At 55.8% G+C, this 13,555-nt stretch overlaps 1 protein-coding gene across 1 annotated transcript in view; it reads left to right on the forward strand.

The window, feature by feature from the left end:
- Positions 1 to 10,883, forward strand: part of ALPL (alkaline phosphatase, biomineralization associated) — a 58,991-nt gene extending 48,108 nt beyond the window's left edge. The window contains exons 7-12 of the mRNA XM_080656049.1: positions 620 to 763; positions 2,660 to 2,729; positions 4,784 to 4,918; positions 7,060 to 7,251; positions 7,811 to 7,930; positions 8,640 to 10,883. Of these exons, the coding sequence (XP_080512175.1) occupies positions 620 to 763; positions 2,660 to 2,729; positions 4,784 to 4,918; positions 7,060 to 7,251; positions 7,811 to 7,930; positions 8,640 to 8,905 (927 nt within the window). The 3' untranslated portion in view covers positions 8,906 to 10,883. The remainder of the gene's footprint in view (positions 1 to 619; positions 764 to 2,659; positions 2,730 to 4,783; positions 4,919 to 7,059; positions 7,252 to 7,810; positions 7,931 to 8,639) is intronic.
- Positions 10,884 to 13,555: the final 2,672 nt, after the last annotated feature.

Consider the following 13,555-nt stretch of genomic DNA (forward strand, 5'->3'; position numbering starts at 1 on the left):
GCAGACGGGAGCCCTGGCCCGCTGTTTGCCCAGCTCCCAGCTGGGCTGCCCCAAGACCTCCCGGCGAGGCCTCGGCCTGCGGGCACCTCGCCTCTCGCTGTGGGGAGAGGAAGCTCTTGGAGCCTCCACCGTGGGCTCTGCGGACACAGCGGGGCCCCAGTGCCAGGGTCGGAGGAGGCTCGGGTTCGAATCCTGGCTCTGCCCCTTACTGGCTGTGTGGCCTTGGGGAAAAGAAAGCCGATTTCTGCGGCCATGTCCTCATGGGGAAGTGAGTACAGTACACGGCTCCCTTGCGGCCTGGGGTGAAGTCGAGTGGAGAATGTGTCTGGGGTGCTCAACTCCAGAATGTGACACAGGCAGCGCTGAGCAGCGGCACTGTTTTTACCCAAGGGGCATTCTGTTAGGCGTCTGGAGAGCAGGTGAGGGCGAGTATCCGCAGCTCTGACATTTCACCATCCCGTAGACTCACTGTCCTCCCCCACCTGGAAAAGGGGGGCCCCAGAGAGCAGTGCAGACTGACCCAAGACTCTCCGGTGGGAGAGGCACCCACACCACGGGGCCCCTGGGGCTGCCCAACAGCTTGGAACCCCAGGGTACTGATGGCTCCTGTCCCCTTTAGGTGATCATGGGGGGCGGCCGGAAGTATATGTTCCCCAAGAATAGAACCGACGTGGAGTATGAGCAAGACGAGAAGGCCAGGGGCACGAGGCTGGACGGCCTAAACCTCATCGACATCTGGAAGAGCTTCAAACCCAGACATAAGGTAGCCGTTCAGGGACCGATGCGGGGTGGCCTGCGGTGGGGCCCGGCTGGGTGGTCATACTTCTTACCTCAACAGGCTCAAATGGCCTAACAGATACATGAATGGCGCATAGTAGGTAATCAATCAATTCCTTCCTTCAGGGGAGGGCAATGGGAGAGCTAGGCAGCACAAAGGGGGGTGGGCCAAGGAATAGCCTGCATGGACATTCAGTCCCCTGAGCCCCTACTGTGTGCAGGGCCCCTACTGTGTGCAGGGCCCCTGGCTGGCATGAGGTCCAGGGATGGATCGGATGGTCAAGGAAACGTGGAGCACTGAGTGCTCGCATGGTGGATGCCCAGGACCTACTGGAGCCCAGAGGGGACAGGCCACAGGGAGGGGCCGAGAAGGCCTGACCGTGGGGAGGAGGGGAGGCAGCTTTGGGAGGTCTTGCAGGCAGAGGCGGCAGGGCGTGAGGTAGAAGCCCTCCACAGTGAGCTGGCTCTGGCCAGGGCGAGGGCACGTGCTGGGGAAGGGAGGCTAGAACGTGGGAAGGGCCCCGGCTCTGGCTCCCGGAGCGGCTGTGGCCTTTGTAATCTGTGCTGCCGGCCGCCGGGCCTGGGGCAGCTGGGGTCTGGATGACTGTGGTCAGGGCTGAAGACAGTGGGGAGCAGCCTGGCAGCCACTTTGATGTCACTCTAGGGTTGGGTTTCTGAGGGTTCCAGGACTGGCCCCAGGGGAGGCCTTGTGGGCTGGGGCTGGGCCAAGAGTGAGCTGGGGGCAGGGGCTGGGGAAAGGCCCCCGTGGGGCTGGTGAGCTGCTTTGAACCTTTCCCATTCCTTCTGAGTCAGCTCGGGCTGGGCCAGAGCCGCTCCCGGCCCAGGCCAGCAAGACAGCCTCGATTTCTCTACCTGGGACATAGGACCAGAGCTTAATTCTTGCATAGGCAGGGAGCTCCAAGGAGCTCAGTCTAGACCCCCAAAGGAAGGGAGAGGGCCCCCAGCACTGGCCCAGGCAGGGCATCACCGTGGGCTCCCAGGAGGCCATACATTCATTGTGAACCATGTCTTAAGAGTAGGTTCTAGAGTGTCTTCACCACCGAATAGCTATGTCATCTGTGTATCTCAGTTTCCTCATCCGTAAAAGACATAATAATCCCAACCTTATAGGGCCGATGTGGGGTTTAATGAGATAACACACCTCAGGGAAGCAGAGGACAGGATGGGAGTGGGGGAACAGAGCCCCACTGTCTTAGCCATAATAGCCTCCTTCCCATAATAACCCCTGAGGTTTGAAAACCACTGATCCCAATGTCATTGCCCAGAGAAGACAAAGGACACTCCCCAGGACTCACAGCTGATTCCTGGCAGTGCTAGGACCCCCAGTCCAGGCCCTGAATGCTGCCACCTTCAGGCAAGACAACCAGCCTCTTCCTATGGCCCCTGTGCCCTGGACCCAGTACATAGGGGGTCCCCAGGACAGAGCTAGGGCTTCGCTTCCCCCCTGGCTCTCCATGGCCCAAGGAACACAGCTCATACCTCTCAGTGGGCACTCAAGACTCCTGGGACCTATGCCTGCCTCTTCTTTGCCCCATGTTCCTCTAGTTAGAACTCAACTTCCTGACGCCAGGCTGATCAATTTCCACTTGTCCTCCAGGGCCTCCTTAAGACATCACCTCCACCAGGAAGCCCTCCCTGATCTCACCCTTGGGCTCAGTATTCCCTGGTCTCTCAGAATTCTTCCCCTACATTAGACTTACCTATTTACTTGTCATTTCTTGAGGGTAGGGATGGTCAGTCCTCAGGGAAGGATTGTTAAAGGATGAAAGAAAACAAATACATGTCCCAGACTCAGGGACCAGCTGGGGTCAGTCCTTGTCACTCCCCAGCCCCCACACGACTGACAGGCCCTTCCTCCTAGCACTCTCACTACGTCTGGAACCGCACCGAACTCCTGGCCCTCAACCCCAACACCGTGGACTACCTCTTAGGTAAGGGGGCCGGGGGTTGGAGTGGTGGATGCCTGGCTGGGTGCCCTGGGGCCAGAGCTGTGTGACCCAGCACCTGGCTGTGAGGTCTCAGCCTGCCCTCCCCCTACTTAGGGATCTTTGCCCTCAGGCTCCAGGGGCTGGGAGGGGTGAGGAAGGGGTTCTGGTTCATAGAATTTCGGCCCCAAATCTGCTGGCTGTGCAGGGTGAATAGCACATGGAGCACAAAGGGACACTGAAGGTCAGAGAGGGGAGCGACCTCTGGCATGCCACCCGGCTGATTAGCGTGTGGCCCAGGTAAGCCGGAGCTGAGGCAAACAAGTCCCAGGCTGTGGAGCGGGGGTCTGGAGCCAGCCCTGCTGTGTGGCCGGGGCGGAAGCCAGCCTGGCTGTCACTGCTGGTCTTGACTGGGGGTGCTCCCTCCTCCGCAGGGAGAAGGGAGCCGTGGTGGGGCTCTGGGCTAGGTGGCAGGAGACGTGAGCACCGCCATGCGGACACCTGAGTCCTCTTTCCCACCCGGCTATCATGCCCAGCAAGCGGTGGCAAAATCTCCTGCAAACCTTTCCCAAAGAGCTCAGCCCTCAGGTCCTGGGTGTGTCACTGGTGATTATGGGCTCAGAGCTGGGCGCCCGGAGGATCCCCAGATACATACAGCCCTCTGCTTGCCTGGGTCACATGGCACAGACTCTACTACACACAGGCTGTGTGGAGCTGTGTACGCACTCATGGGGCAAGACAGTTCCACTCATGGATCTTAGAGCCAGAGTTCTGGGTTCAAATCCGGCTCCCACCACCTATGAGCTGTGCAACCTTGAGCAGGTGATTTATCTTCTCTGTGCCTCAGTTTCCTCTTTAAAAGGAGGAATAATTCTATAAAATGGGGATAATGATAGGGCCTACCTCAGGGTTGTCATGAGGATTAAATGAGCTAATGCACTGTATAGGTTTTCGGTTGCTGTGTATCAAACTATCCCAAAACTTAACAGTTTAAAATAAGAGTAAATTGTTGCTGCATGTGCTGTTTCTTTGGGTCAGGAATTAGGAGCAGCGTGGCTGGGTCTCTCAGGAGGTTGCAGTCCTCTGGAAGCTAGCCTGGGTCTGGGGCTTCCCAGACGGCTTGCTCAGATGGCTAATGGGTTGGCAGGAGGCCTCAGTTCCCTGCCCCATGGACCTCTCCACTGAGCTGCTTGAGTGTCCTCACAACATGGCGGCTGGCTTCTCCCAGAAACCCAAGAGCATGTGAAGCAGAAGCTGCCGTGTCTTAGGCCCAGACCTGAGAGCCACACATCGTCATTCCTGCAGAATTCTATCGGCTGCACAGGCCAGCCCTAGTCATTGAGGGAGGGGTCCCGCCAGGGCTTATTGGGTGCCCTCTTGGAGGCTGGCACCTACCAGCTTCCAAAGCACTTGGAGTGGCACGTGATACAGAGTGAGCATTCTGCGAATCATAACTCTTGTTTGGCTGTACACACACTCACAGAAGGTCGATTATTCTGGAAGGATACCCAGAACCTAAAACACCAGCCGGTGCACATGCAGTCTTGTGACATGGACAAGAAATGGGTCATTCCTTGCTTCCTAAACGGAAAAACTGAGCTCAGTGAACAGAAGGGACAGTGACCCCAAACCTTCTGTTGTTTCCCTGCTCAGGGCACCGTGCACTTCAAACCTGACCTGTAACTGGCATGTAAACACACAGGCACGCTGCCCTGTCCAGTCCAGGGCACAGTCCTGCCTGAGGGACATGGTGCTGTGTGCGGGGCCCTTCAGGCTGGGAGGCAGGCGGATGGACTTGATTCCCAGATCTCTACGCAGCAGCTGAAAATAGCAGTGACTGACCCCCTGAGCCTCAGTCCCCTCTTTAAACGGACATGGTGACCTCTGTCCATGGTGTGCCCACACCACACTTTGGGTGCCAAGAGCCATCCAGATGAGCTTCCTTCCCTCCACTTTGCCCCCAAGTTGTGGGTGGGGAACCTGTGCTCCCATAGACACCGCCGGTTCCTTGGGGATCCTCCTAGCAGGTCATGAAGTCTCACCATCCACCTCCTCCTCAGGCCTCTTTGAACCGGGGGACATGCAGTACGAGCTGAACAGGAACAACGTGACGGACCCTTCCCTCTCCGAGATGGTGGAGGTTGCCATCAAGATCCTGAGCAAGAACCCCAAAGGCTTCTTCTTGCTGGTGGAAGGTAGGGCTCAGGCCTGACGGCAGGGCCACTGCCCGAGAGCTCGTGGATGCACAGCCCTGAGGTCAGGGGACAGGGAGGTCCAGCTCTCAAAGGGAACGGTCCAGTTTGGGATGATGGGGGAAAGTCCTTTCGGGAGGATGGGTTGTGGGTTGGGGGAGAAAAGGGCAGTGCTGAAGCTCCCAGCCCAACAAGCTGTTCATCACACATACATGTGTGCCAGGCTTCCTAGTCCAGGAAGGCTTCCTGGAAGAGGAGGCGGGTTTCTTCCTTCTGGGAGGTCCTCCCGGAGGCCTGGCTCTGGAGGGGTGTGCAGCCCCCTAAGCTTCACCCTTCCCAAAAGACAAACCAGCAGGCCCAGTAGACATCTGTACTCTGAGCAGCTGCCTGAAGGGGCTCAAGGACACAGGCCCAGGGGCCTCTTCTGCAGATGCCTGTTGGTCCACGGGAGCCCTCACAGCTGGACAAGAGCCCTCACAGCTGGACTTCTATTGTCATTAGGCATGTGTGGGGCCAAGGTCCGGTTCCTGAGGCCTGTCCCTGAGAAGAAAAGGCCAGGGCAGGCCCTGCAATATCCCAGGTCCCCCAGATGGGGAGAGCCAGACCCTGGGGGAGTGAACAGTGCTGTATGTGGCATTCGTAGTTTCCCGGGCGGTGGCGAGGCCCTGGAGTCAGGCTCAGGCCCTGTCCTGATGCAGCCATCCACTGGCTGTGGGACCTCCACCAGACATTTCTATTTAATGAGGCCCCACACAGTCCCCCTCTCATAGAAGGGTTATTAGCATCCATTATATTCAGAGACATAAAGTACTTGGAACAGGGCCCAGCAGAGAATACAGCTTCAGTTGCTATTATTATGATGATGATATTTACATACTAGCTAAGTCAATAACAGCAGGAAGTTTGAGGACACGATAAAGTTCCTGGAATCTCCCAAAGTTCTAACAGCCACTGTCTTCATGTACACATACACATGCACACACATTTCCACACATACAGACACACTCAGACCCCTCCGCCCTCCAGAGGCCAGTGGCGGCCAGCCCGGCTTGACCACTTTCTTGCCAAACCCCGGGGTTCCCATTCAAGCATGGCGGTCTCGGTCTCGGTCTCGGCCTGGCCCGGACCAGGCCTCTGACGCCGAGGACCCAGCCAAGACCCAGCGGCGGTGAGCACGGGCTCCCCCGGGAGCAGAGCTCTTTGTGAGCAGGGCCAGGACTGGGCCCGCCAGGCCAGCTGCTCCAGAGCCACAACAAAGGCAAGACCCACCCTCCCAGCCTGCCAGGCCAGAGTGGTGAGGCTCAGGCCAGCGGCAGGGAGGGTGGCCAGGCCCCAGGCTCAGGACCCTCCGAGTTGGGAGTGTCCACCCAGGCAGCATCTCCTGGTGGGAGACGAGGAGGCGCTCCCGCAGGTCACACAGCCCTTGACTGTGACCTTGAAGCCGGCTTTGTGCCAGGCCTCTTGTACTCACTGTGGAGGCAGCACGGGACCCAGGGTTCCACAGGCCTTTCTGGAATTCTGCCGAGGGCCCCGCCCAGGCACCGAGGGCTTTCACCACCTTTTAGGACTGCTTTTCACTCAGGGGGGACTGTTCCAAGTGCAGGAGGAAAAGCAGGTGATCTGGAGTGAGGCACACCTGAGTTCAGATCCCAGCAAACGCCACGTTGGGCACGTGACTTCCCCACTCCAGGCCTCAGTGGCTCCATCTGTAAATGGGGCTGATTGTACTCGTCTCCGCCCAGGATTGATGTGAAGGGGAAACAAGATACCAGCTTGTCACACCTGGCACCTAGGGGGCACTCAGGCACGTTGGTTCCCTCCCTGCCTCTCCAACGTCTCGGGGACTCCAAGCAGCTGGAGAAGGGGTGCTGGGAGCAGCGTGGGGTGGTGGAAGGAGCACAGGCTTTCAGTCAGGGGATCTGCTTTAAATCCTGGCTTTGCACTCTCCACGTGTAAGCCTTTGGCCAGCAACTCGCCCCTCTGAGCTGCTGTACAGGCCGAATGGCTGCATGAGAGCCTCGTGTGCCTGGCATGTGGCGGTTCCCCATCAAAGGAAGATGAACCCACGGTCGTGTGGTGGGGCTCGGGGCTGCCCATCTTCTTCCCCTCCTCCTCACCCGAGGCCTTTGCCTTGGTGTCCAAAGGAGGCAGGATTGACCACGGGCACCACGAGGGCAAGGCCAAGCAGGCGTTGCACGAGGCAGTGGAGATGGACCAGGCAATTGGGCAGGCCGGCACCATGACCTCCCTGGATGACACACTGACCGTCGTCACTGCTGACCACTCCCACGTGTTCACCTTTGGCGGGTACACCCCCCGTGGCAACTCTATCTTTGGTAGGTGGGCCTCCAGTGGGGTGGGCATCTGGGAGCAGGAGGGGGTTGGAGAGCCAGCAAGCCCAGCGCCTGGCACAGGTGGCACTCATGAGGATTTACTGGTGGCTGGGGGAATGCAGGGTGGAAGGACAGAGTGAGGGGAGTGCATGAGTGGGTGGCCAGCTGCCTAGAATCTAAGGGCTCTTTGGCCCCGTGAGTGTGGCTCTTCCACAAAATACCACGGCCTGGGCGAGTCTATTTTGAAGAAGTGGCGTTAGAAGAAGTTTAAGTTTAAAAAATTTGGCTCTGAAAAGAAATTGTAATCGTTGTACTGTTGATATTTGGCTCTGTTGACTCATGAGTTTGCCGACCACTGGCCTAGATGATGGATGGATTGAAGAACGAGAGAGAGGATGGGTAGATGTATGGGAGGGATAGGGGCAGAGCGAAAACTGAGGGATGGTTGGTGGGAAGTAAATCAGGTTTGGAAGGTGGCTTCATGGAGGTGGGTCAGGCCCTTCCAAGGGACTGTACCCCCAGTGCTCCAACAGGACCCCTGGACCCATGTCTTCCTGTGCAGGTCTGGCCCCCATGTTGAGCGACACGGACAAGAAGCCCTTTACTGCTATCCTGTATGGCAACGGGCCTGGCTACAAGGTGGTGGGCGGTGAGCGAGAGAATGTCTCCATGGTGGACTACGGTGAGACTGCCAAGACGCAGGGCTGGGAGGGGACAGGACCCCCCTCGGGGATGGGCCTGGGAACAGAGTGTAGGCTTGTGGTCAAGGTCCGGGGTCTCAGAATAGCCAGCGCTGAGTCCGAACAGTTTCAGTGTGAATTCCCTTGTACCATTCATTAGCGCTGGGACCTTGGGCCCATAACGTCAGCGCTCAGCTTCTGTTTCCTCCATGAACGGGTTCTACCTCCCACGGTCACCTGAAAAGCTAAAGGGGTCTGATGAGCTTAGCATGGAGCCTGGCACAAACAGGTGTTTGCTATTCAATGTCATTTTTGCTGACCGCATAATATTCCAATGCATGAGCCTTTCCAGGGTGTTCATCTAATTCCCTGTTGTTGAATGTGCATTTGTTTTGATGTCCCCAGAGGCCCCTGGGGGGCGGGGGCGGGTCTAATGTGCAGCCAATGGTAAGCGCCTCTCCTAGGTTGACTCTTTCCTTCTAGTCCAATAGCTGATTTTCTCTTCTGAGGGTTGAGAGTGTAGGCTTCTATGTTAGAACAGACTCAGGCCGGAATCCTGTGGCCTGTGTGGAATGTCTTCCACGCACTCAGCCTCAGTTTTCCCTTCGGTAAAATGGGTCGTTCCAGCCAGCCTGGGAGGGGCACGGAGAAGCTGCTGCATAGCACCAGGCCCTTGGTAGGCTCCCTGCAAGTGTTTCTTCTGGCCCACAGCTCACAACAACTACCAGGCGCAGTCTGCCGTGCCCCTGCGCCACGAGACCCACGGCGGGGAGGACGTGGCGGTCTTCGCCAAGGGCCCCATGGCACACCTGCTGCACGGCGTCCATGAGCAGAACTACATCCCCCACGTGATGGCGTATGCGGCCTGCATCGGTGCCAACCGTGACCACTGTGCCTCAGCCAGCTCCTCAGGCAGCCCCGCCCCGGGCCCCTTGGTGCTCCTGCTGGCCCTGCTCCCCCTGGGCATCCTGTTCTGAGGGCCCAGGGCCGGGGCACCCACTAGCCCATGACAGATGGCCAGCCTCCCTGTCCCAGCGTTGCACACCGCCTGCAGCCCACACCTCAAGGGGCAGGGAGGTGGGGCATCCACAGCCTCTGCAGCTGCAAGGAAGGGGACCCAGGAACCAAAGTCCGCTGCCCGCCTCGCTCCCTTCCGGTCCTTCACTGGGCCCGGACCAGCGCCCAGCCTCCACCCCTACCCCCACCCCACGGCCCCTTTGGCCAACAGGGTAGGTTTCTCTAGGGCAGGCAGAGAACAGACTGCAGAAATTCTCAAAGCATCTTATTTTTCTAGCAAACATATTTCTCCAGATCCGGAGGCTCTGGAGCTTCCATGGAACATTCCAGATCTGACCATCCCACTCCCCTCTCCTTCCATCTGGAACCTACCAGGGCCCTCCATGCTCATGTCCCAACCTGAAGGGGAGACCGATCCTTCTCTTCAGGATGGGGGTTTACTCACTCATTCATCCCAGGCCTCCCAGGAAGCCAGCTCCTGGGACTGGCTGTCCCGCCCCAGGTGGCCTGGGCTGGGAAGAGCAGGCTGGCGGGCAGACACTTCCCAGCTGCGCGCACACACACACACACACACACACACACACACACACACACACACACACACACGCACGCCAGCTCCTCTCTGAAGTGACTCTCCTGTTTGGGACGGCAAAAAACTTTTTCTCTTTTTGGTGTTGGTTAAAAGGGAACATAAAACATTTAAATAAAAATTTCCAAATATTTTTGAGGACAGAGCTGAGTCTTTGTGGCCAGGGAGGAACTTGGGCCAGAAGTGGAGGTGGGGATGGGGGTAGCGGGGAGGGTCCTCCTGGCCTGGGGGCTTTAACACCCATCCCCTGGGTGACTGTGGACAAAGTGCTTTGTGTCTCTGCATCTCCATTTTCTTACCTGTAAAATGGGAGGCAGCCCACACCTAGGTCGCAGTGAGGATTAAAGAAGAATGTCTGTGTGCCCCGAAACCCACAGGAGGAAGGCCTTCTAGGGCCCTTAGACACCCTGGCTGCATGGCACCCACAAACAGAGCTACATACTTTGGCCCATGGTATCTGCCCATTCATTCATTCATTCATTCACGGATGTTGAGTATGTGCTAGACCCTGTACTAAACGGTGAACAGCACTGATGTGCTACCTGCCCTCCCAGAGCTTCAGCCTGGCTTGGTGACTGTAATCTCTTCGTTCCTGATTGTCAAACCTGGGGACTGGGTGCAGGATGGCACTTGCCATTGGGGGTATACAGAGTTCCCTGAGTTTGTTCCCCTCGTCATTGGAATGAAAGTCCTTATAACAATAATAGCAATTAATGTTGATCATTTACCATCTGCCAAGCTTTGTGCTTGATGCTTTACAATTCTCTCTAGGAAGTAGGCCCCATCATCCACATTTAATGATGACACCAAGGTGCAGGAGGTGAAATGATTGCCCAAGATCCTCCAAGTTGTGGAGCTGGGATTTAAATCCAGGTCCATTTGATTCCAAAGCTCCTACAATTAATGGCACCCTTTGTTTATCATTCGTTTCTAACTTCCTACCAACCAGGTTCTGAGGCGGCCAATATGAATGACTCATCACACATCCAGTTAAACATGAACTCAGAAAGTTGAGACACCATATGTCAGAAGTGGGGGATCCTTCAGAAGTAAAAAATGCAACTGAGCAGATTTCCCTCTGAGCTTCCTAGCAGTCCTAGCAAAAAGAGAAATACAGCCAAGCTGATGCTGAGATAAAAAATTAAACTACATGCCGGGCCGGTGTGGCTCAGTGTTGACCCATGAACCAGAAGGTCATGGTTAGATTCCTAGTCAGGGCACATACCTGTGTTGTGGGCTCGATCCCCAGTAGGGAGCATGCAGGAGGCAGCCAATCAATGATTCCCTCTCATCATTGATGTTTTTCCCTCTCCCTCTCCCTCTTTCTGAAGTCAATAAAAACATTTTTTTAAAAATTACACTACATGTCTACCTTCTTGCCAGGACAAAGAGATAAGTCATCTTGAACTGTACAGTGTGGTGTTGTAAGGTGTTCTCTTCAAACCATCTTCATAGTTGCCATTATTTCTTGTTTCCATGAACTGGAGGCAAGCCGCTCGATGTTTCACTCTCACATTGATGTTTCTCTCTATCTCCCTCTCCCTTCTCTCTCTGAAAATCAATTTAAAAAAAAGAATAAAGATGATTTGACAAATTATTTTCTATTCATCCAGATAACCCTGTCTTCTATTAAAGATAAATCCAGAACTTAACACAGTAAGAGTTTATTTCTGTTTTAAACATCTGGTGGTGCCTTTCTTTCCACCTTGTGGCTCTTCCCTCCTCTAAGTTCCAGATGTCCTATTAAACCCAGATTGTCTATCTACTAAGTCCTATCTGACCAACACATAGATGGAGGGGATGCAATGGAGGAGACATCTTTTTTAACTACTTCTTCCTAGAAGTGACACACATAGTCCATTGGTGAGAACTAATCATATGATCCCACTTGGATGCAATGGGGGCTGGTTGAGCAGCTAGTTGCCACCAACAACTCTATAGCAGGTTCTCAAGAACCTGGGCACCACTGATCCTTGGGGCCAGATACTTCTCTGTTGTGAGGAGTAGAGGCCAGGGATGTTTAGCAGCATCTACTCACTAGATTTCTAGGTGGCAAAACCATAGCATCCCTCCTCCCCCACCCAACCAGTTAAGAGCTTCTGCTCTATAGTAAGAAAAGAGCGTGGGAAGGGGTGGTCAGCAGGCCGTCTTGTCTCAGCTTCGCTCATCCTCAGGGCACCTTCCCACTCACGTGCTCCCCACATGGCACAGAGCATCCTCACCATATTTTAAAACACTGGGAACTTTCACATAGGATTGGATTTCGGGCTTCTCTGAAAAACTGGAAGGTGTGGCTGCCACTGCCCCACATTTCTGCAGGGCCGTGGTCAGCGGAGCTGACAGGGGGCTGCCCATCAGGTTTGCCACATGGCAGGAGGACCTCGAGTGCCATTCCAAGAAGCTGGGAGTTGATCATGAAGACCCTGGCGAGCCATGAAAGATTCTGGAACCGGGACATGCGTGTCCTTCTTGAAAGATCATCTCGGCTGCCGGTTTCGAGGACAGCTTCAAGAAGAGGAACTAGAGGCTGGGAGACCAGCAAGGAGGCTGTTCAAATAGACCTGGAGAAGCTGGGGAGGCTGAACAAGCCCCCAAAACACATGAGGGTCCCAGCTCCTGTTTGTCAAGAAGGAAGTTATGCCTGACAGGTTTGGCTCAGTGGATAGAGCGTCGGCCTGCGGACTGAAAGGTCCCAGGTTCGATTCCAGTCAAGGGCATGTACCTTGGTTGCGGGCACATCCCCAGTAGGGGGTGTGCAAGAGACAGCTGATCGATGTTTCTCTCTCATCGATGTTTCTAACTCTCTATCCCTCTCCCTTCCTCTCTGTAAAAAAATCAATAAAATATATTTTTTTAAAAAAAGAAGGAAGTTAGAACATCACGTGAACAGATAGATCACGGCAAACTGCTGAGATTGAGGGCAGGTGGGAGTAGCACACCTCCTACGCACCCACCCACTGAACACCTGAGACGCGACTGTACGTGGCCACCATGAGGACACATTTCCACACATACCCACCACCCGCCCCCCCCCCCCCGTCCTGTGAGGTGAACATTATTCCCATCTTACAGATGAGAAAGTTGCGGCAAGCTGAACCCAGGTCTGCCTGACTCCCAGTCCATGTCCCCCCACTTTGCCTCTAGGATGCTAATCTCTCCAAGAAAAACAACCCCAGCCCATCAGCCACAGAAGCCCTTCCTTCCATGGGGCAGTGAGAGCCTGAGAGTTTATAATTAGTCCTGGTGGCTTACCAGGACCTCCCACCGAGATCTAGCCAGCCGGTGGGGGATGGGATTTAAGTTCTCAGAAGAGGATTTGGGCTCCCAAGTTCCTGTGTGGCTTCCTACGACCTCCTTGCGATGCTGCCTTGATCACAGCGCCAGCACCAGGCCCTTTTCTGGTTCCTCAACCACCTGTGTCCAAACCTCAGAACCTCGGGATGGGTGCACAGCCGTGCCCCCCAGCCAACCATGGGCAAGCCCGGCTGGGGTCCATCATTGTCAGTGCAACTTCTCCTTCCTGCCCACCACCCCCCGCTGCCCCGGAATCGATGCTGAGAATCATCGAGGCGATGGGAACACTGACTGTGAGGATTTCTATGGGGTTCCCGAGGGCCAGGCACTATTCCTAGTGCCTCACAGCCCTTAACTCATCTGTCCTCCCAACCCTCTGTAAGGGCCTGTGGCCAACAGCAGAGCACACGCCTGAGAGCAGCTGTCGCTCAGCTCCGCTGACCACTGCCCCGCAGAAATGTGAGGCAGAGCCTTCCACCTTTTCAGAAAAGCCCCAAATCCAGTCCTACGGGAAAGTCCCCCATGTTTTAAAACACGATGAGGATGCTCTGTGCCATCTGGGGAGCATGTGAGTGGGAAGGTGCTCTGAGGGTGAGAGAAGCTGAGAAGAGACGAGCTTCCCACCCAAGCTTCCCACGCCCCTTCCGAACCATAGGGCAGGGGTCCCCACCGTCCCCGTTTTCCTGGTGAAGAAGCAGAGGCCGAGAGAAACTCGGTAACTTGTGTG

This window comes from Plecotus auritus (assembly GCF_963455305.1).
Source record: "Plecotus auritus genome assembly, chromosome: 2".
Classification (NCBI taxonomy): Eukaryota; Metazoa; Chordata; class Mammalia; order Chiroptera; family Vespertilionidae; genus Plecotus; species Plecotus auritus.